The sequence below is a fragment of the Epinephelus fuscoguttatus genome, linkage group LG6, assembly GCF_011397635.1.
Source record: "Epinephelus fuscoguttatus linkage group LG6, E.fuscoguttatus.final_Chr_v1".
Lineage (NCBI taxonomy): Eukaryota > Metazoa > Chordata > Actinopteri > Perciformes > Serranidae > Epinephelus > Epinephelus fuscoguttatus.
In genome coordinates, this window is record NC_064757.1 from 45,667,657 (window position 1) to 45,690,372 (window position 22,716).

The window sequence follows — 22,716 nt, forward strand, 5'->3', positions numbered from 1 at the left end:
AAAGAATTTGAGGGCAGTCAATGTTAGAGAATCTAGAACCAGAACAAGTTACTGAAATGTTCTAGAACTCAACACCACATCCTGAGACTTATGACTCGTCCCCAACTGGGAGTGTTCTGGAGTCACAATGTGTGTGGGTCTCAACATGAAAATGTGTCCTCTAGAATGTTCTAGTCTCCAAGTTATAGGATTTTCTAATCTGCGTGTTCTAGAATTTCTCGTGTATTTTACAAAAAAAGACTCTAGAACGGAGAGAAATGTGGTCAAACGACATTTTCTAGAATCCTAGACTCCAGACTGAGAACGCACGTATCCAGACCACATTTCAAAACAAGTCTCTCCGTCTCTCTCCGGAGTCTGAAGCTGAAAGCAACCTGTTCACCCTTCAACAAAATGTTGTTGTATAAAAATGGCGCTTTCCAGAAAAACAACAACAAAAAAACTGTTCGATTCTAGAATCAGAACAAGTCATTGAAATGTTGTAGAACTAAACACAACATCCTGACACCGACAATTCATCTGCAACCGGGCGACAGATTCTGGGATAGATACTGAGTTTTCCAAAATGTTCTAGAACACTACAGCCCAAGACTGAGAATTCATCCTGAACTGGGCGTGTGCTAGAACCAGAATGTGCAGGGTTAGGTGTTTTAGAAGCTTCTAGTCTATATTCTAGGATTTGTGGCTGTGTATTTTAGTGAAATAAAATTAAAATGTAAAAAAGATTCTAGAACAGTGAGAAATGTGGTGAAATGATATACTCTAGAATCCCAGACTCCAGACTGTGAACGCATGTATCCAAACCACAACAAGCGTCTTAGTGCTCTCTGGAATCTGATGCTCAAAGCAGACATGTTCACCCTTGTTTAAGAAATGGCTCGCACAGTTTTGATGTGATGCATTCCAGAAAAGCAGTCATGAATGTGCTTAAACTTTAGATTCTAGAACCAGAACAAGTGATTTAAATTTGAGTGAAATGCTCTAGAACTCAACACCACATCTTCAAAAGCCCAACCGGGCATGTTCTAGAACCAGAGTGTGGAGGAGTTTCATAATGAGAAGGTATGTTGACTGCATGTTCTAGAATCTGAAGCTGTAAATTACAGAAAAACAAATGTGCGATGGGACACGTCCCACAGAATCAAACCACAGATTCTAGAACACCAGCTAACAGATGACAGATTCCAGAATCAAAACAACAGTTTTCCAAAAATGTTCTAGAACACCTTGGCCTGAGACTGAAGGCTGAGTATTCATCCATAATCGGGCATGTTCTAGAATCAGAAGGCGTGGGGAGTCTCCATGTTCGACAATCAGATGGAATACATTCCACAAAATCAAACGACAGATTCTAGAGCAGATGCTAACAGATGATTCCAGAGTCAGACCAAGAGTTTTCCAAAATGAAACAAAATGTTCTGGAACACCACATCCAGAGACTAAGAACTCATTTCACACCTGGTGTGTTCCACAATATCAAATGGCAGATTCTAGAACAGTAACCAAGCGTCAGTCAATTCTAGAATCAGAACAAATGATCTTCACAACAGAACGTAGTGTGGTGGAACCCATGGCGTGGACTCAAACTAGAAGTGTGTTGTAGATTTAAAACAGTTGGGATCCAGAATGAAAATCTGCTGGTTTGGAAACATTTACGTTCTTGAAAACATTTAGTTTTTTGATGTTCAAGTCCCTTCAGGCACATGAAACGTGGATCAGGCAACATGGCTGTTTATGCTAATGTCACTGTGGTGGGTGAAGCTACATCAGCCAGAGCACAGGACTGTGGGAGACAGAGAATCTTCTATTGCCCCCCCCCCCCCCCCCGTGACTGAGTTCTAACTGTTAGAAAGGGGGAGCGCAGCAGTGAAACGACTGTAAGGGAGGAGCGCCCGGACCAGAGTCCGTTAAGAAAAGGAGAGACGTGTCAGTCAACGTACGATTAAAGAAAAAAAAACAACCAGATTCAGTGGAGCTCAGTTGGGATAAAATCTTCAGTCATCGTGGTTGAAATGTGAATTTCAGCCGTGAGCGTCCTACATCTAACGAGGTAATATACAGTATACACAGGACAGGAGGGCGGCGACATAAAACAGGTAATATACAGAGGAAACAAGGCGTCGGTACGTGTCAGCTCATATAAACATATAAAAGCAGAAGAGAAGAAGGGGACAGAATTTATAAAAACATTTAAATCAACTTTCAACAGATGATGATCTCATCACAAGCCACATCTGTGCTCGAGTCCAGCCAATCAAAATACAGCGCCTCAGACAGGGGGCGGGGCATCATGACTGCTACAGTTTCACCTTCACTCCGGTTCAGTTGTGGCAACATTTTGGTTTTGATTTGAACTCAGGACTGATCAGAACTGATCGATACTGCATCAGCTGTCCGAGGGAATCAATTAAAGGAACATTCAGACATTTTGGGAAACGCTTCAGTCGTTGCTCCACGATCAACACATTATTTTACGTTTATAATCAGAATATAAACATGTAATAAATGGTTAATAACACACTGTAATGTAGCAGTAAGCAGATATAGACGTGTTTATTAATGTGGGATTTATACTTCTGCGTCTTTAATTTCACATATAAGAAACAATAAATTGTGAAGAAAATCAAATAAAAATAAATCAGCTAGCTGCTAAGCTAATTTATACAATGTAAAATGCCATAGGCTTGTGCTAATAACGTTAGCATGTTGTATTTGTGGGGAAAATGTGCCCAGATAAAGTCCAGAGTCCAGATCAGCAGTCTGTGAATGCTGTGAGTGAAGCTGATTTGTGTTTGAAACAGTCTCTATTAAGCCATGTTTAATGTGTGTTTAATGTGTGTTTGACGTGTGTTTGCTGTGTTTTGGAGGTATAACTGCAGAGTGACTCAAGTATAAATGCTCACAACGGCGTAGGGTCTGCCTCACAACTATAAATCCCCCTTTAAAGGGAAGCATTGAAGATTTTCAGCCGGCTCTGTGTCATGGTAGTGAGGGCAGATGATAGTTGTTTGGCCTCCCCTAATGACACCAGCGCCCAGAGCGCCCCTTCACTTACTGGCGGATTTCGAAGACGCATTTAATATCACACAGCGTCCAGACGCTGGCTACATGGAAGGAAGCCAAACACTATCCATCCCATCACACTGTGATGACACAGAGCTGCAGCAATTCAATGAATAGCTGTCGTCGATTAAATTAATCACCAACTAATTTAAAAATCAATTTGAGTTATTTCTTAAAGGAAAAAAAGTTAAAGTTCTCATTGAAACTTCTTAAATATGAATACTTCCTGGTTTATTTCCTCCTCTGTGGCAGTGCACTGAATATTTTTGGGTCATGGACAAACCAAACATTTGAGGACGTCATTTTTCCACCATTTTCTGCCATTTTATAAACTAACTAATTGATTAATTGAGAAAAGAGCTGATTGATTTATCAACAATAACGGTATCGTTAGTTGAAGCCCTGGATGACACAGAGCTGGTTGAAAATCAGCAAAGATTCTATTTAAAATCTACAAATCAAAATTCTGTCTTTATAGCAGACGTTATAAAATACTACAAATTAATAAACACTTACATCCACCTACACTGCAGTGTGTTATAAACCACTTATTAAATGGTTATATAAATGTTGAGCAGCTGAAACACATCTGGACGTCTGATAAACGAGGATTTCCCAAAACACGTCTGTTCCTTTGAATCTGGATCAGACTCCATGAAGAGTTTGTGTGAACATATTTCATCATCAATACTTGGTTAGCATCATTAGCATTCCTGCTGTAAACTGAATCAGGGCGGCGACCAGGAGCGCGACCTGTGAGCAGCAGTTTTATGAGGACAGCTGCTCTCAGACTGCTTTGGACCAACTGATGCAGCTGAACAAACACACCTGAGCCTCTCCGACCATCTGATGTCAAACTGAAAGTCATTCTGGGTAACGTAGGAATCAGCAGGAAAAAAAAAGACAAAATGCTAAAATAATGGAGAAAGAAAAGAGTCTCGTGTCCTCTCCGCGGCGTCCTTCAGACTTTATTCCACTCAGCGTCTTTGTTCGTTAGCAGGTGACCTGCAGGGAGGCGGGGTCAGTAAAATGCTCTGTGACTGGAGTTCCTCCTGTGTGACCAGAACAGTACACCTTCTATAGATACAGATGGAGACAGGCGATGGTTCGGCTTTCAGTCCCGTCCCTTCATTAACCCCGGCAGACTCAGACCTGTCTGCCCCCCCGTCCTCTGATGACGGAAGTCTGGAGCGGTCTGACAGGGTTTCAGGAGAGGGGGGAGGAGGTCTTTCTGTTCAATTAAACAGTTTCAGACCTGCTGCGGCTCTGCAGGAAATGATATCTGGGCCATCAGTGGGGCTTTTTGTTTCGTCTGGAGGATCTCAGGGTCGGGTCCTCGCAGAAGTTTTTGTTTATTGTGGCCACAAATGTTCCAGAATCTAATTTAACAACGCAGGTTTCAGTTATTCCAGATAAAACAGGGTCGCTGGTTTTCTTTGTGTTGGAGGAAACTTCCTAACAGAGTCGACAGAGATCTGGACACTAATGATAGATGATGGATTCACCTGAAGACCTGGAGCTGGTTGTAGTTTTCCTGTCTTGGTGGGGGGCAGGTATTTTTCTTGTGTTTAAGGCGTTTCAGAAAACAAAGAGTGAAGGGTGGTATCATCTGTCTCAGGCGTCTCTATAGATGGTGGATGTTTTAAACCCTAGCTGTAGTTTTACTTCACTGGGGGGGTTTGGTGGGATTTTTTTTCGGTGGGTCTAGGCAGGTCTCGGTAAGTCTCTGTGGGGGTCCTGGAACGGGTTTTCTGGTCTTAGGAGGTCTTGACCAGGTCGTAGACATAGATGTGGAAGTCATCGTCGAACTTGATGAAGTAGACGGAGGGCTTGGCCTCCACCTGGTGGATGACCATACCCGACCGCTTCCCGCCGTCCTCTTTGGCGTACTCCACCTGTTTGCCTACCAGGCTGTCGACCACCTCGCCGGGTTCCCGCTCTGCCGCCACGCTGTCGTCTGCAGAGAGGAAGACAGAGACAATAAAATGAAGTAAGAATTAAAGATGAAAATGAGACTAAAACTATTGAAACTAATGATAAAATGAGTAACACGTGGCTGAAACTTTAGACGAAAGACTCATAACCATTTCACATCAAAATCAGCACGTGTACACAGACTGTTGAAACATGGGTAAACCTCTAACAGTAGACGATCGACTCCTTTCCCTTTCTGCCAAGCAGCAGACGAGTTTTGGTGTGTCAGGTCAACGTCACAGACCGCAGGCCGCAGAACGGGTTAACAGTAGACAGCAATATGAAATATGTGACAGCAGCACGGGGGAAAGACAACTTGTTTCCTTTTGTCTCTTACCTTCTCAGTCTCTGGATTGATGTTTGAGCGCTGCTCAGACGGAAACAGTCATACTGTGACACATTGCATCTCACCAGTTAAGGGGCTAAAATTAGTGCATTCACCCAGATGTTGTGTTCCCATTAATGCCGATTGGTACCGGAGGTGATAAATACACGAGACTTCTGCAGAGTCATTTGACCCCAGTGTGAATGCTGATTGAAACCTTTCCCACTGCATTAAAAAGCCAAATGTTGGCAGGTGTTAATTGTTTTTTGTGCAGTGGGAAAGAGGATGAAGTGCCTGTATGCACTTGCCAGAAGACCAGAGCTGTGTTTTTGTTCTGTTTCTTCCTGGTGTTAGTCGACAGCATGGAGGCCAGTGAAAACTTTGATATATCTCTTACTTATAAATTGGGAGCGCTGTCTGAATGTAGCGTTGGGTTATCCAGAGCAGCGCACTCTCAGAGTGGCAGAGCGCACTCTGGACACTCTGTCTGTGGAGACGGAGCAGCAGAGCGCCGAGCGGAGTGAATGTGTGATTAACTTAACCGTTGGTTCATTCATGTAGAAATATAACGCTGCGTTTCTTCCACCAACAGGGCTCTCATTTTAGTGTAGAGCGTCAGACTGAATTTACCAACGCACCATGTCAGGTCACTCACTCTCCGGGACCGCCAGTGTTACTTGAATACGTAAACACTGCTGAGTGAATTTGGAACAATGTCTAAGCGCTGCTTGGACGGAAACAGGTGGTATTTGGTGGTGACCTGTCATTGCATCTCGCAGTTAAATGGGCTAAAATGAGCGCGTCCACCAGGTGTTGTATTTCTATCACTGCTGATCGGAGCCGATGGGAGCTGAAGCCAATAAATACCTGCGACTATTGCAGAGTCATTTGACGTGGGAGTGAAGGCAGATTCTTTGCCATTAAACAGAAAAGCAGATGTTAGCTGGTGTTAGTGGGTTTTTTGCGCTGAGACAGGAGCTTCACAGTGACTATATGAGGTGTAGAAGTGAACGCTGGTGAACTCACTGGAGTCGGGCATGATGCGTAGGTCTCCCTCCTTGTAGTCGTCCAGCAGCTGGTACATGTAGAGCACCGGGTCCTTCTCGTAGGTGATGTAGAACCAGGACGTCATGATGGGAGCTCGAGCCAGCACCATCCCCCTCCACTCCTCCTTCGGCCCGTCCTCCGTCTCAAACATGTGCTCCACTGCCTTACCAATCATCGTCTCCGCCAGCAGCGAGTCGCTCACACGGGCCGGAGCTAGACCAATCACAGAGAAGCAGAGAAGAGAGGGGATTAACACTGACATCACAGCGTTACTTTCTTTGGTTCTAGTTCCTCCAGTGTCTCAGATGTTCTTTGTTTGCTGCCTCAGTAAACTGAACATCTGTAGGTTTTGTTTTTTTGGTCGAATTAAAGACATTTGACAACATTTACACAACTGAAACAACTATTTCCTGACATTTTAGAGTTCAGTTAAATTATCTTCACTGCACTGTCACAGCCACATTAAACTGATATTGCACACTGAAGATGTTAAATTCAGTCGGAGCTGAAGTGTGTTGAGCTGCAGTTCCTCTAACTTCCACCAGATGCTGCTGTGATCAAATCCAGGCTGTGTTGAAGTGAACGAGAAAACCTCAGGGTGAGAACAAGGAAACAAAATGTTCGTCCTCACCCACTCTGTCGGGCAGCACCTCCAGCCCCACCACCCTCTCATCACTGTACAGCTCCAGGCCGTAGATGCAGTCGAAGCCGTCGTACTTGATCAGGTAGAGGGACGGGTTGACGGGGACCTGGTCCAGGACCGTCCCCTTCCACTGGGACGACTTACCTGAGAGGAAACAGACACAAACACAGATGGTCATGAGCTATGAAAGATTCACAGACACCTCAGAACAGTGCACTTTGGGTTTGTTTATACATCTAATTGACTGATTGTATATGTTTATATGAATTTGGGGAAAGGGAGCTCCTCCTCCATCATGATCACGTTAATCACAGCTGTGTCAGTTCAATCCGACTCACTGCCTTCCTTCCAGATGTGCTGGATCCTGCAGCCCACGATGTTCCTTCTGGGCTGAGCCAGAGTCTTACTGGGACCAACGCTAGTCCTTTGTTTCCTGCAGAGACGAAAGAAAGACGAGAGAAAGAGAAGTGTGGAGGAGGCAGAAGGAGAGCGATGATGAAAGACAAATGAACACAAAAGAGAAGAAGAGAAAATATAAAGAATTACATGAGAGCAAAAATAAATGAAGAGGTTGAGAAAGGACAAAACGAAGACAAGTTTTAAAGATGGAGTCGAAACCTTAAAGAAAAAACGCACAGAAGAAAATGCGTCAGAACGTCAGACTTACTTGTGTGAGTTCTTCTTCTTCATCATGTTTGCAGACACACCTGAATGTCCTGAAACACAGACACAAACATTCAGCAACCATCGTAATGACGGGTGGTGCATTCAAGAATGCTCAGACATCTGATGTCAGTCAGTCAGGAGCAAAACAGGAAATGTTTCAACATGGAAAACTAGAATTAGCGCCTGATGGAACCGATCAAACTGCAGTTACAGTTTACGTCCATGTCTGTGCAGAACTGAGACATGAGGTTGAATACTGGACAGAAAAGTGTTTTACAGAACATTATTACGTCACAGCAAAGCTGGCCTTTGACCTTTTGGATTATTTTATCCTCTCAGACGTGTGTGTGTGTGTGTGTGTGTGTGTGTGTGTGTGTGAAACTTTGTTATGTTTAGGGTTGTTCTGAGGTAAACCGTGATATGAGAATTGACGATTATCAAACCGAGTACATTTCCTTATCAACGATATTAAAAACAAATGAATGAAAAATTATGAAAAAAATGTTTTGTGAGGTCTGTGCCAAATTTGAATTAATTGCCTCTGGGTGTTCTTGAGATATCTCGTTCACAAGAATGAGACGGACACAAGGTGACAGTGACCTTTGACCACTAAATTCTAATAAGTATATTGTTGAGTCCAAGTGAAGGTTTGTGCCAAATTTGAAGGACTGAGATGTCACATTCATGGGAATAAGACGGATTTGAGGTGATAGAAACCTTGACCTTTGACCAACAAATTCTAATAATTTCATCATTGAGTCCAAGTGAACGTTTGTGCCAAATTTGAAGGAATACTCTCAAGGCGTTCTTGACAAATTGCGTTTACAAGAATGAGGCGAATGCAAAGTCAGAGTGACCTTAACCTTTGGCCACCAAACACTTATTAGTAAATCACTGAGTCCAAGTGGACGTTTGTGCCAAATTTGAAGGATTGAGATATCGCATTCATAATAAGACTAATTAAAGGTCATAGTGCCCTTGGCCTTTGACCATGGAATTCTAATCAGTTCATTGTAAACAGTCCAAGTGAATGTTTGTGCCAAATTTAAGGGGATTCCCTAAAGGTGTTCTTGACACATCATGTTCACAACAATGAGACGGATGCAAGGTCACAGTAACCTAAAAAAAGTAAAAATTGAATCTGTTCATTGTTGAGTCCAAATGGACGTTAATTAAAATTAGTTAAACTGATTAATAATTAGTTAAAATCTGAAGGACTGAGATATCACACTCATGGGAATGAGACAGTGACCTTTGTCTCAAAGCATTATTGAGATTCGCGTTAGACAACAGTTACAACATTTTTCCATGAGGCATGACGATGTGAAAAAATATTTGACATCCGATCTCATCCACAAAGAGTCCGTCTTTGACCCTCAGACTGACACCGTCAGTATTTTAACGTGTTTGACGTGTTTTGTGACTCACCCCCGTCCGCTCGGGGGGGCCGCGGGGCCGCTGGGCTCTTGAATGGGGTCTTCATTCATCCACCTGTGGAGGGGCAGCCAGCAGGGCCGCCGGTCGGGGCTAAACGCTGGGACACCAGGCCGGGGTGAGGACGGAGGGAGGGGGCGAAGGGGGGAGGAGGGTAGGGAAAGGAGGGAGGAGGTGGAGGGAAAAGAAGGAGCACCAGGAATTAGGCCGGGCCCTGGACAGGCTGCATACAGGCCGGGGACAGACTAACACCTGGAGACTGAGGTGACGTCACAGCTGCTGGACGCGATGAGGAGACAGAGTGTTCAGCCTGAGGAGGAAGAATACAGAACATCAACACACTGAGTCGTTATTTTTATCAAAGATTGAATGTTTATTTTCTGTTTTTATTTTCCCACTGTTTACTTTGAGTTAAATCACTGAGCAGAGGTCATGAGGTCACGTGGTGGCCTGTTAGATACACTGAGAAGCTGTTATTGTTTCACTGAAGGTCTCAGAGTTCTGACTGATAAGACGTCTGTCAGAGAGGCTCTGCTCCACATTACAAACTTTACTGAGAGTTTTCTAAAGATTCACTCCTCCTCCTCCTCCTCCTTTTAGCTGAGTATGAAAGAATTGTTAACAAAGATTTGACGTCCTTATCAAAGAAACTGTCCAAAATATGATGCAAGAAGCAGAACGAAGGAGTCAGAGAGACATGTTTGCCTCCTGAATTACAGAAATATCTGGATCCACTGACGCGACCACATCGCATGAAGAAATGTACCTTTGTGTGTTTTACATTTAAAACAAATGTTTTTTCTGGAGCTGGATGGGTGTATAATAAATCCTGTGAAAACATTTGAATTTTTTTTCATGTATCAAAATAGAAGTGCATTTCGGAAACGTCCCCCTGCAGATTTTGGTCCAATGGGTTGAGCTAAACGTTTCCCTCGGGTCACGCTCCCACAACAGCTTCAGGGAATCGACCCCAGACGACAAGCTAGAGACTAAAGACTACGCCATTAAGCTTCTTGCCTGATTCTGTTTTAGTTTGAATTAATCTCCACAGTCTGGTTTTATTTGCCTCTTCAAAAGGTTTTATACTGAAAGTTCTGTATTAATAAAGTTTAATATTATAAAATGTCAAAGAATTGTTGAAAACACGGTGTCTGCCACAAGATCTCGCGTTAACGTATTCAAATGTCTCGTTGATCATCACAACAGACAAATGGAACAGTCTGAGCTGAAGCCAGAGAGCTGCTGGGATTTTTTGCAAAATAATAAATAATTTAAATGATGAAAGATTTTCTGACACGTTGATTTATCAGTTCTGTGACTGATCATTACAGATGTGTATAGTGTAGTGAAACCGTGAGAAGCAGCTGGTCTGAAACATCCCAGCAGGACGTTAGTCATCATTAAACTTTATGTAAATGATCTCACAAACGCCACAAATGACGTCTCAGTGAATTCTGTAACAGCTGATGTTCAGTGTTATTAAAGGTCACAGTGAGGAAACAGCCTGTTCTCAGGATCATAACAGACACTGACACGTCTGTAAGACTCAGGATGAACCTGAACACAACAGGCAGCAGAGAGACAAACCTCCTGATAGGCAGAGATACATTCTGTGTTACAAGGTCACAGGCAGACAGACAGGCAGACAGACAGGCAGACAGACACATGGCACTAACACACAGAAACTCTCCTCACCGTCTTCATGGTGTAAAAGAAGCTGAGAAAAGGTGCAAGCTGCACGACGACGACCACAACTGGAACACAGTCAAACCACAGATCTGCTGCTACATGATGATCACACACACGTGCAGCGCTGCACAACAACACACACACTCTGTTTCCATGACATCAGAGAAAATGGATTTATATAAAACCCCTGCAAACATGTCAGTGTGAGTGAAATGGTCCTGCAGTGAATGTGTCACAGTGGGACTAACACACCCAGATCATGTGACTCCTGCATGTATACAGTCAATCAGACCCAAACTGGCCGAGGCGCTCTGAGCATGCTCCACAGTTTCCGCCCCGGGCTTTGACCCGGAAGTCCAATAGCATTAAATGTGTAAGAGAAGAAGAAGCCGGTAACAACATGGAGAAATCTACATCCAGAGCCGTGACTTTTTGGACGGACCAAATGTACAGAGCTGTAAAGTTGTCCACCATGGTAGCAGTTAGCTGCTAGCTAACCGTAGCTAACTTGTTTGTCCATTGTTTGGTCTGTGACGTAATAGGTCAACAGGAAAAAGGTCCAATACTAACAAGCTGAAAGGGGGCATATCTCCACCTATCGTAGAGGAGTCGCACATACTTGGCTCAATAAATGGATTCCCCTCCCGTGCTCGTATACTGGGAAAAGGACAGTAGGCCAGTTAGATGTCCTCGTCCAGCTGGGACTGGAGCTCCACTTCACTGGGACTGGAGACACACTGACAACAGACCAGGACCAATCGGACTAGACCAGAATCAACTGACTTGACCAGCAGACTTCACTACAAGCTGATTGGCTGTTGAAACAGGTAGCGTACTTTAAAACTAGCCGCCGGCCATTTGACCAGCTGAGTGTCAGGTGACATCATCAGTCAGCTTGAGTGGAGCTCAGACTGCTGACACTTTTTTCTGTGACGTTCTAAAACAGTTTCATCTTGTCACCAGTCAGTGGACTGACCTGTGCTGATGATCCCGTGTTGCCGACGGTCCTGTCATACAGACAGTGTTACGGTGCTGTTACTACCTCCAATAATGGCGCACACACCGTGTTGTAACTGGAAGCGACGCGAGCGAGCATCATCGACCAAATCCGTTTGATTGCTCTGTGTTAGCTGCTGCTAAAGACAGTCAACAGACTCCTCTCTCGTGACAGCAGAGCAGAGCTGTGCACACGGCGCTGCAGCAGACGAGAACGCCTCTCTGTATGGATTTTGGTTTTTTTGGCGTGTCACATCTGATGTCACAAAGGAGCTGGAAAACAAGTTAGTAACCAGCAGAAGGCAGCATGGAGGCCAGTGACACGCTGCAGTGGTTACTTCTTTTTACAAACCTGTTACTTATTCAGTCGCTCTTTAAAACTCGGTTGATGTTCGAGCGCTGACTGGGCGGAGATGGACGTATCATATGATGGCATGTCACTGCATCTCGCCAGTTAAGGAGCTAAAATTAGCATGTTCACCCCGGTGTTGAGTTTCCATCAATGCCGATCGAAACCAGAGTCGATAAATACCTGTAAGACTGCAGAGTCATTTGACCCGGTTGTGAATGCAGATTAAAAAGCCAGATGTTAGTGGGTGTTAGCGAGACACTAAAAAATCCCAAGTACAACACTCAGCATCAGTTACAGTGAACGCTACACTGAGAGTATTGTCACTTCTTCACCTTGATGTCAGACAGTGATTTTCACTGGACGAACGAACCTGTGATATCGCCTGCTCCTAAACCAGACTCCATTGAGAAACACCGTGATTTAACATCAGTGAACACTGGAGCTGCTGGTCGACTGCTGCCTCCATCACTTATTTTATTTGCCTTATTTGTGGAATTTTGGCTTTTAATCTGGTCGGTCCAGATTCAGCAGAGTCACACAATCACACAGACTAACTGAGCCAAGCAGCAGTGGACCAGCAGCTCCTGTGTTCACTGAGCTAAAACCACTGGTTTTCTCAATGGAGTCTGGTGGCTGTGACAAGAGCGCAGACACGGAAGTAGACCGTGTGACGGAAACACAAAGCAGTGAAGTTACTCTCAATTTAACAAACATTTACACAGATGTCGATCTTTTTCAGGTGTCTACAACATGTTCAGCTGCTGCTGCATCGCTCAGCTCAGACTGCAGTCTGCTTCTCCAAACTGACATCTACTGTCCACAAACTATCCCTTTAATGGCTGAACATTTCAGGTTTGAACTGAAGCATCTGATGTGTTTTGGTGGTAAACAGACTCATACTGCTACTCCACTACATCTCAGAGTAATCTATTACTCCACTACATTTATTTTACAGCTTTAATACAAACTGTAAATCAAGAATAAAAGTTGATTAAAGTACATATCAGTTTATAAAGTCATTAACATGAGCTCCTTGTTCACCAGCTGCAGTGTTGAAGTGATGAGCACATGAATACATCATTAATTATAATCCAGTAATATCACATATGTTACTCTGCATCATCACTACTTTATTTTTGGTGCATTTATATCTGATGCTGTCACTGAGGGAAGACTCTGAATACATGAGTTTTACTTGTAATAGAGTATTTTTACACTGCAGTGCTTTTACTCTAAGATGTGAGTACTTCTTACAGCTCTGCCTGACAGTGTCCTGCACTGTGGACACAAACATCTGTCCCTCTGTCCTCCTGTCCCTCTGTCCACCTGTCCCTCTGTCCACCTGTCCACAGTGATGCATTAACCTGTGCAGGTCTCGTGACAGCAGCAGGGACTCAACACTGTGTCTCTGTAAATATAAACTGTTGTTTAGTCTGATGATGAAGATGACCATCCAGAGGTCACAGTTCCTCCTCCTCCTCCTCACTGACCACCACATTAACCTCCCTGCTGCTGCTCTCACTCCAACCTTTCCAAAGATGTGCAGAGCCCTCCAGACGGCGGCCATGTTGCGCCAGTATTTACAAAACCCGCATCAGTGCAAAAGGGAAAAAAAGGCGCAAACGAACAAAGGGAGAGGGGAGGTCTGAGGCTCGGGCGCTAAGCTAGCTGCTCTGCGCTAAAGCGACACACCGGATAACCGGCCCCGTTAACCGGCTCGTTCGGCGGTGCCGGAGGCCGCAGTTTCTTACCGATACAGCAATCAGTGTCGCCGCATAATCCCGATCAACCGCCGTGGCTCCAAATTGATCCGCTCTGCCTCCGTTTGGTTCTCCGCTGCTGCGTCAAGCTAGCTGCGCTAAAGACGGAGGGGCGGCGGAAGTCAGGCGGCGAGGCCTCCAAAATAAAAGCGCTCATTTTGCTGCAATGTGTTTTTGTCCCCTTTCTTCTTTTAAGAAATAAAGGTCCATTAAGGGACTGTTCTTTATTATTTATCAGTGACTGTAATTCAACAGTTTGTCACCATGTTTCCCAAGTGTGCGGCGCTGTCGCTTTTTTAACATATAAATCTTTATTTAAACAAATTATACAAGACAAGCTCTCATAGGAATATTGAATTTTGCTTTCTTCCAAAAATAAGAATAAAAAATGACAAATAAGGTTAAAACGACAAGTTTAGATTTATAATACATAAAAATATAAATAAAACAATAATACATGGACATGGTGAAATTTGTAATTTAACAGTTTGTAATTTCATCCCCTGGAGGACCCCAGGTGGGCGATACTGACGCCTTAATTCTTTTTAATCAATTAAATTATTTTTAAAAAGTATTTCCAGCGGCACAGGCAGTGGCATGATGTAGTTACGATGGGCCGCAGTGTACGCTACTCTGCACATATCATCATGTCTCATGATGAAACAGTGACTTGACACTGGGCAACATCAACATACATTTTAGAGCAATCACCATTTCATATCTGTAGATGACAAAAATTACCAAAGGAAATTTCATAGATTATTTGATTTTTACCACACACAAAAAAAAAAAAATCCAAAATAAGACAGATGATGGCTTTGCCTTACGAGGGCATATATAGCAAATGGCACCATATTTAATGTAATGAGAGTTCATCTTTCAACACAGGCATGTTTCAAAGGGGACAGTCTTTGCCATCACGTTGCTGAAGGAGCTGCTCTCTCTATGGGCCCCCGCACCTCACGGGCCCCAGTTCTTCCACACTGCCTGCACTGTCTGTGTTTGCACCCCTGCAGCAAGGCTATATTTGTTACACATACAAATAGATTAATATCTAAATAAAAGTATAAATAGAACAATAATATGCCTACATGTATGTGGTGAAAATAAACGTGTTCATGGCAACACATTTTGAGACTTCTACAATTCACACAGGAAGGGACTGTTGTTTACGTATCAGAGGAGGGAGGTGGCTGCAGTGTGACTTAGTTTAGCTTTAGTTTTATAACCTTCCCACAAATATTTCCCCTTGATTCTTCCTCCCTCCACCATAAATGAGCTATTAGACTTTTAAAACTGTGATGTTCAAAAGTTCTAAAGTTAAAGATGAAACCCTGGAGCTGAAAAAAAGCTTTGTTTTTTCACTATTTTCATGCAAACGTTTTGTTCCGGGTTTTTTTTTTTTTTGGCTACATTTTAAATGAGACGCAGATTATTGTGATAAACATCACGATTTTAAGATCAGATGATTTTTGTTGTTGTTTTCTTTTTTTGATGAAAGTCTATGTTGCACCTGATGTGTCCAAGAACTATCGAAAATGTGAAAATCCATAGTTTCTGTTCTTACAGTTTCTGGCTCTGATAAATGGTGTCATTTTGACATCAAAAAATTTAAAGGAAAAAAAAAATCACAACATTTTTTTTAAAAAAGAAAACATGCCAAAATTGGCAAACAATTTTAGGGATTTTTTTAAACAACCACAAAATGTAGAAAACAAACAAATAAATATATTTTTGTAAAGAACAATAACAATAATAATAATAATGAACTTTTTCTTTTTTAAGAAAACGCGCAGTATCTTTTCTTGAAAAATGTCAACAAACCTTCCATCTTGGTAAAAATACCAGAAATTGTGAGTGATAGTTTGTGGTCGCTTATCTATTGATATTTGATTAAATCTCTGTTCTCACAGTTTCTTGCTAAACAGTGTAATTTTGGTGATTTAAAAAAAACCTGCCTCCCTAACTCGCTCTCTCTTCAGCGCTTGTACTTAGGCTTTTATTTTTAAAATCTCATACCGGAAGTGTCATTTATTATGCTGGTTGCCTTGACACTGGTTGTTGTGCAGGTTTGCGTTGAAGCCAAAAATTCTTCCACCGCCGAGTCCCGCCTTTCTCCCGCTTGCTAAATAGTGATCCAGCGGTATGTTAGCGGTTCAGTTTGCTGCTGGGTCTTCCTGCCAAATACTGCGCCTCCCTGCTGACCTGTTTTTCTCACACACGGAGCCGTTACAGCGGAAACATCTCACCACGGACGGTGTTTGGTTTTTGGTATGATGATAAATGTGGCGACACCGCCCGCCTCATCCGTCCCTAACTTCATTAAACACCATCTGCATTGTAGTGAGGACGGCGGCCCGGCAGGGGGCGCTCTTCACTGACTGTACACAGGGGGCGGACACGTGTAAACTGACCCGGGGTCAGATCTATCAGCTGATCAGCTGTGTGATGGAGATGGAGTCTGAACAAGAGCTGATCTGGGAACAGCTGCAGGTTCATCACATGTGTTGGAGCCAAAGGAAAGGGCGTTTGTTTTCGTCACAGGGGCGGCTCCGCAGGGCGGTGATTAAAAACAAATAACACACAAGGTAACTGACCAGAAACATTTTTTATTCAGGTCAAGTCACGATAGAATTTTGGCAAAATATGAGTGATTGGCTGAATATAAAAATATAAATATAAATGTCACTATTTGACGCATTAAACTCTAAATTACAGAGAAATATCTGAGATGGTTGAAATGATCTTATTATTGGTAAATATTAAATTCACTCATGTAAATGTAAAAATCGGAAACTCGTTCACGTGAAATTAATTCAATAAGTATTTTAATTCTTTACAAACAGATACACGAATAATCAGTCAGACTGTGTCACGGTCTCTGGTGTTTTCATCAAGACAGAAGGTTTGTTTTTATTTACTGGGTTTGCTCTGCTAACGTGTGTGTGTGTGTGTGTGTGTGTGTGTGTGTGTGTGTGTGTGTCGGCGGGGGTGGGGGGGAGTAGGGACTGTTCGTTACTTATGAGGGGTAGTGCCATTTTTAAAGTGCTTTTTTTCCTTAATATTATTTTGGTGGTTTTAACATTTTGGGGATTTGTTTTTTTCTTTAAAAATGTTTGCAAATTTTGGCACATTTTCTTAAAAAAAATTTAATTGTTGCCAAAATTACACCATTTATCAGAGTCAGAAACAATACAACAGAACTTTTGAAATTATGCAAAGATCTATGCAACATTTCACACGTATGTAACATCAAGTCATGTCTCGTCTGGACGTCAGAGCACAAGAGCCTCACATGACGTTTACTCTGAGTCAGTGTGAAACAAGCTGTGAGTGTTTGAGAACATGACGAGGTCAGACGTCACAAACCGCTCCGTCACACCTCTGATGCTAACATCAGGACGTCATCTGTTAAAAGCCTCACGTTGTCGGATACGACATGAAACTACTCCAGTTAGCTCAATCATGTTGTAACTAAGACATCCGCTGGAAAAAATATTTTTTTCACGTTGACAAGACGGCGTTTTGGGTGGAGCGGTCGCCATGGACACGGAGCTTGCTGTTTCTGTAGGTACACATTTCCTGAGGACACCTGCACGTCTCGGCCCCGCCCCCTCCATTGTGATTGGCTAAAACGCAGCATGTTCAAACTCAAGCCTGTTTCTGACTGCAGACGTGCCAACCATTTGTTTTTGGCTAAATTTTGAATGAGACTTAGAATGAAGTGATTTTGATGAAATATCACTCATTTTTTTTCTAACAGAAGCGTTCATCAAACATGATGTGTGTTGGAAATTTGAAAATCCAATGACAATTTCTGTTTTTACAGTTTCTGGCTGTGATAAATGATGTCATATTGACAACAAAAAATTCAAAGAAAATACTTTTTTTTTTTAGGAAAACATGCCCAAATTGATCAACATTTTTTTTTAAAGATTATTTTTTTTGGGCTTTTGCCTTTAATTGACAGGATAGAGTGAAATGGGGGAGTGAGGGGGGGGGGCGCATGCAGCAAATGGTCGTGAGCCGGAGTTGAACCCGCAACCACTGCAGCAGCGAGGCATTGCCACTGTATATGGGGTGCTGGCACTATCCACTACACTACCAACGCCACCACCAACATTTTTAGACAAAAAAAATCCCCCAAATTTTAAAATTGAAAAAAAAAAAAAAAAAAAAAAAAAAAAAGGTTTAAGAAAAAACTTAAATTATTCAAAAAAAACCCTCCGTCTTAAAACAGCAGAAACTGTGACTTAGTTTGACATTATTATTATTATTATTATTATTATTATTATTATTGATGTATCTGTTGATATTTACTGTTTTTACAGTTTCTGGCTGTGATAAATGCAACAAAACAATTAAAGAAAAACATCTGAATCTGTTGATGTTGTTTGAAAGGATGAAAAATACAATATTCCTGTGAGAGTTTGTCGTGTTGAATTGTTGTTAATAAAGTTTGAAACAAAAGGCACCGCCCACCCGGGGAGCTCCGGCGGATACACCGCGGTGACAGACAGTTAAATTACAATCAGGGCAGGCAGAGGAATTTGGGAGGAAAACGAAAGCCGCCCCCTTTTTCTTTCACAGTTTAGCGCTCCGTTAACACCGTCGAGTGTCCGGTTGAGGTCCATGTTAGCACAGACACATAGTTACAGCTGACACCGCGGGACACGCTGGAAGAGACGGGGACACCTCCGCAGGATGCCGAGCACCGTGCACGTGAAGTGATAATCGTGTCGGCAAGATGTGAGATGAACCGGGAGAAGACAGCGACCGAGGCCAACGATATCATGTTGGTCCGGAGCTCGGTAAGAACAAGTGCGCTAGCTCGGTGTGTTAGCATCACTGTGGCTAATGTTAGCCGCTCCGTACGGTAACGTTACATTGAAATAAAGCTAACGAGCTGGCAGCAGCCGGACTGTGATGTCATGGCCGCTTGTTAGCGGATGCTAACTGTTACGTTACATCAACACAGGAAGCTAATCAGAGGGTTAGCTAGCTGCAATCAGAGCTAACGATAATTCGGATCAGTTAACTTGAGCTAGCTAACTAGTTCTGTCAGTTAGCTAGTTCTGTTTACTTCAGGTGAACCTCAGGAAGATGTAGGACTGTTTCACGGGTCCAAACACGAGCTGTCCTCACTTCCTGTCCGGAGACATGAAGCTCAGGTGTTACCTGAAGACAGTTTGTTCACACCTGGAGACACGTAGCTTAGCAGTTAGCTTTAAATGCTGCTCTGTGTGTGTGTGTGTGTGTGTGTGTGTGTGTGTGTGTGTGTGTGTGTTGACGAAGGTAAACACAAGCCCAAACTGCTTTGAATGAGTTAAAGCAGCGGTGTCAAACATACGGCCCGTGGGCCAGAAGCGGCCGCCACAGGGTCCGGTCCGGCCCATAGAGGACCAGGCTCAGAGGGGACGGGTGTCAGGAGCAAGTTAAACAGTGTGTTACCTGCTTCATGTAAAAATCTCCTCAGAGGCGTTTCCACTCTGACCAGGATACAGCCCTCTGATACAACCATGAATACTGACTGTGACCATGTTTAAAGTTACTCAATATTGTGTTAAATAATTATCAATCAGCTGCTTCAGTTCTAAAGAGTCTGGATCAGGAAGTGTGTGAATAAATACACATGTAATAACAGTGAGAAGCAAACTGACTGAATGAGGAAACGCTTGCGCTTATTTTTCTTGAGACACCTCAGGCTGTTCATCTGTTTTATTCAAGGATGAACGTCTACAGAACGTTCTTGTAATTCTTTACACACAAAAAAGGGAAAATATTGGAGCTGATGGTTCTTACTTATTAGTTATTGTGCGATGGTTTTATTGGTCCAGTCCGTCTGAGGTTAAATTGAGTCGTATGTGGCCTGTGGACTAAAATGAGTTTGACACCTTGAGTTAAAGGCATAGTTTGGATCATTTGCAGCGGGGTTGTGTGAGGCACTTATTCATAGTCAGCGTATAACACACAGTCGACACACCTCCAGTCTGGAGAAGCAGGAACCTAAAAAATCAGTATCAGTCTAAGTGCACATTATAATGAGAGTATTTTACTGCTTCACCTTAATGTGAGACACTGTCTGTCTGTCTTTATTTTATTTGATAGGGACGATGCAATTTAACATAGTCTTGTTCTGTTTCTGTAACATTCCTTCTTGTAAATAGGGTAGGCAATAATAAGCTGTTGTTTCAGCCTACGCTTTTTCGCCCATACTTAATATAGAAATCCTAATTGTATGCATGTAAATATCATGTTCTGTTGAATGGACAAATAAATTACTACTACTAATACTACATAGCTTTGATACAGAGTATGAGACTGATGTGTTGCACAGAGAGCTTATAGTTATTGCATATTTCCAACTCTTGTCCCTAGTTGGGCTTTTACATGTAGGCCTGAAATGTTATTAAAATGCACAGTTGTAAACATCATAAAACCACAATACACCACTACACTTACACTAACACCCCTTAAAAAGTTTGACTGTGATCAGCTGTTTTATCTCTGGAGATCGACTGTTGGTACATTTGAAAACTAATCTCAGGAAACAAAAGTTAATGAAGCTGTCAGAGCTGAGAAGAGTGTATCGCCACCAGACGGGCTTTTTGTCCCTTATGTTCAGTGTCTGATTGTATGAAGATGTGAGGTGTGTGATTGTAGATGGTGAGCCCATACTGTCATGCAGTTTGAATACTGAGAGAAAATCACAGAGTGCATGAATAACCGGGCTTCCTGTGTGGGCATATAGTGCCTTATTAATTTAGAACAATTAAGGTTAAGTGATTTCCAGCTGGAAAATAAAGCCATCATATCTCTCTCTTCAAAGCCAGACTCCATAGATAAAACCAGTGATGTAACATCAGTGAACTCAGGAGCTGCTGGTCGACTGCTGCCTCCATCAGTTAGTGTGTTTGTGTTATTGTGTGACTTTGGTGTTTAAAAGCGTCAGTTCAGATTCACCAAAGTTAAACAATAACTCAAACTAACTAACTGACTGAAGCAGCAGTCGACCAGCAGCTGCTGAGTTCAGTCAGCTAAAGTTACTGTTTTCTCAGTGGAGTGTGGTGGGTTTAACAAGAGCAGAGATGGGGAACTGAAACAGCTTCCCTGCTGGAACAGGCTGTCATATTGGAAGATGAGACACTGAAAATACTCTGAATATAGAATACACTTTAACTGATATTTTTTTTTTTTTTAGGTGGCTAAAACACATTTTGTTGCTGACCCGTCCACAGTAGTACATTCATTAGCTTCTGTGTTGTCTCCAGCCTGCTTCTATAAACTGGGGAGGGGGGGTCGACTAACATCTACTATAGATAACACACTGACTGTGAATAAACACCTCATCTGACACACTTTAACAGATCCAAACTGTCCCTTTAATGCTGATTTTCTCCAGATAAATCCACATGTAATCAATTCATCTGCAGCTCCTTTATGTCAGCATCCTCCAGCTGTAAAACAGAGCAGTCTTTGTGCACTGAAGTTGCCTCCTGCTGTAACATATAAGCTTATTGAGTAATGAATGTGGGTGTTGACCTGTCAGTGGAAATGACAGTAACCATGGCTGCACAGAATCATCTCATCCATCCAGCTAATGAAGGACAAAGTCCAGCGGAAAACTGGACTGTTTGTTCTGAGGTGCAAACACACAATCAGAGTCTCATCCACAGAGTCCAGGTGCTGTGACTGATTATTAGATTAAACATCAGTTATCTGTAATCAAGTCCAAGTCTTTGTATATTCTGATTGCTTTCTTACAGTGAAATAAAGACGAGAAAAGCAACAGAGCATCACATGAGAGACGCTGATGCAACACAAAGTCATTGTGTTTGTATGATGCATGACTGTAGAGACTAGGGAAGTTGCTTCAGATTAATTTTCAGTGGTTGCAAGTCTCAGGTAGACCTGAATATGTTCAGTGCTTTTCTAAATCTCTGATTCAATGCGTCTTAAATTGAGAAAAGCAACGTAAACGTTCTGGATCACCAACATGAGAAGAAACCGTAGAGAGGTCATGGTTCCTGTGGTGTGACCATGCAGTCATCACACTGGGGGCAAACTGCTGGTAGAAGACATGTGTTTTGGTCAGATAATACAGGAAGTGAGGTTAATTCCCACAGATGAATTGTTAATGTTTCCGCCTCTCCTCTCGCCGCAGCACGGCCGAGGCCGAGCCAGAGTGACTCATGCGGTGGTGGTGATCTTCCTGGAGTTCTTCGCCTGGGGGCTCCTGACAACGCCCATGCTGACCGTGAGTACACACACCTCGAACACAAACACACACAAGTTGATTTATAAAGTAGAAGTTTAGCTGTTGTTTCAATCAGCTGGATGTTGGAGGGTTGATCACCTGGTTACACGTGTCTGAGAAGAAGCGGACGGAGTCACAGAGTCACTTCTCTCCAGTCTCAGCAGCTCAGTCAGGATTCATTAAAGGAGAAGTTCACATATTGTCAGTCCAACATGCACATTAAGATGGTATCTCTGTTTCTGTTTTCAATCTGTGGTAACTGTCTGACATTAATGGACTCGCACTTGCACTGTGCCTCTCTAGTCATCTGACCACTCATACAGTGGCTCCTGCTCCTCAGTTAACGCTTCACAGTTCGGGTTTGGACATGCAGACCGGAGGAGCCGGGGATCGAACAGCCGATCTCCTGATTAGTGGACGACCTGTTCTACTTCCTGAGCCACAGCAGCTCCCCAGTATCATTAAAGATTGACAGTTAACAGCTCCACAGCAACATGATGATATGATATA

General features: G+C 42.9%; 2 protein-coding genes across 2 annotated transcripts in view; one reads left to right on the forward strand and one right to left on the reverse strand.

Annotated features, from left to right (window-relative positions):
- Positions 1–1,959: 1,959 nt before the first annotated feature.
- spinb (spindlin b) lies at positions 1,960–14,071 on the reverse strand. The gene is given in 8 exon segments (XM_049578990.1): positions 1,960–5,020; positions 6,389–6,622; positions 7,041–7,196; positions 7,391–7,485; positions 7,720–7,768; positions 9,147–9,174; positions 9,176–9,462; positions 13,941–14,071. Coding segments are annotated over 7 exon segments (792 nt in total). The 5' UTR covers positions 9,206–9,462; positions 13,941–14,071; the 3' UTR covers positions 1,960–4,820.
- A 4,386-nt stretch (positions 14,072–18,457) lies between these two features.
- mfsd14bb (major facilitator superfamily domain containing 14Bb) overlaps positions 18,458–22,716 on the forward strand; it is a 28,534-nt gene continuing 24,275 nt past the window's right edge. The window contains exons 1-2 of the mRNA XM_049577870.1: positions 18,458–18,760; positions 22,114–22,206. Coding sequence (XP_049433827.1) covers positions 18,704–18,760; positions 22,114–22,206 — 150 coding nt within the window. The 5' untranslated portion in view covers positions 18,458–18,703. The remainder of the gene's footprint in view (positions 18,761–22,113; positions 22,207–22,716) is intronic.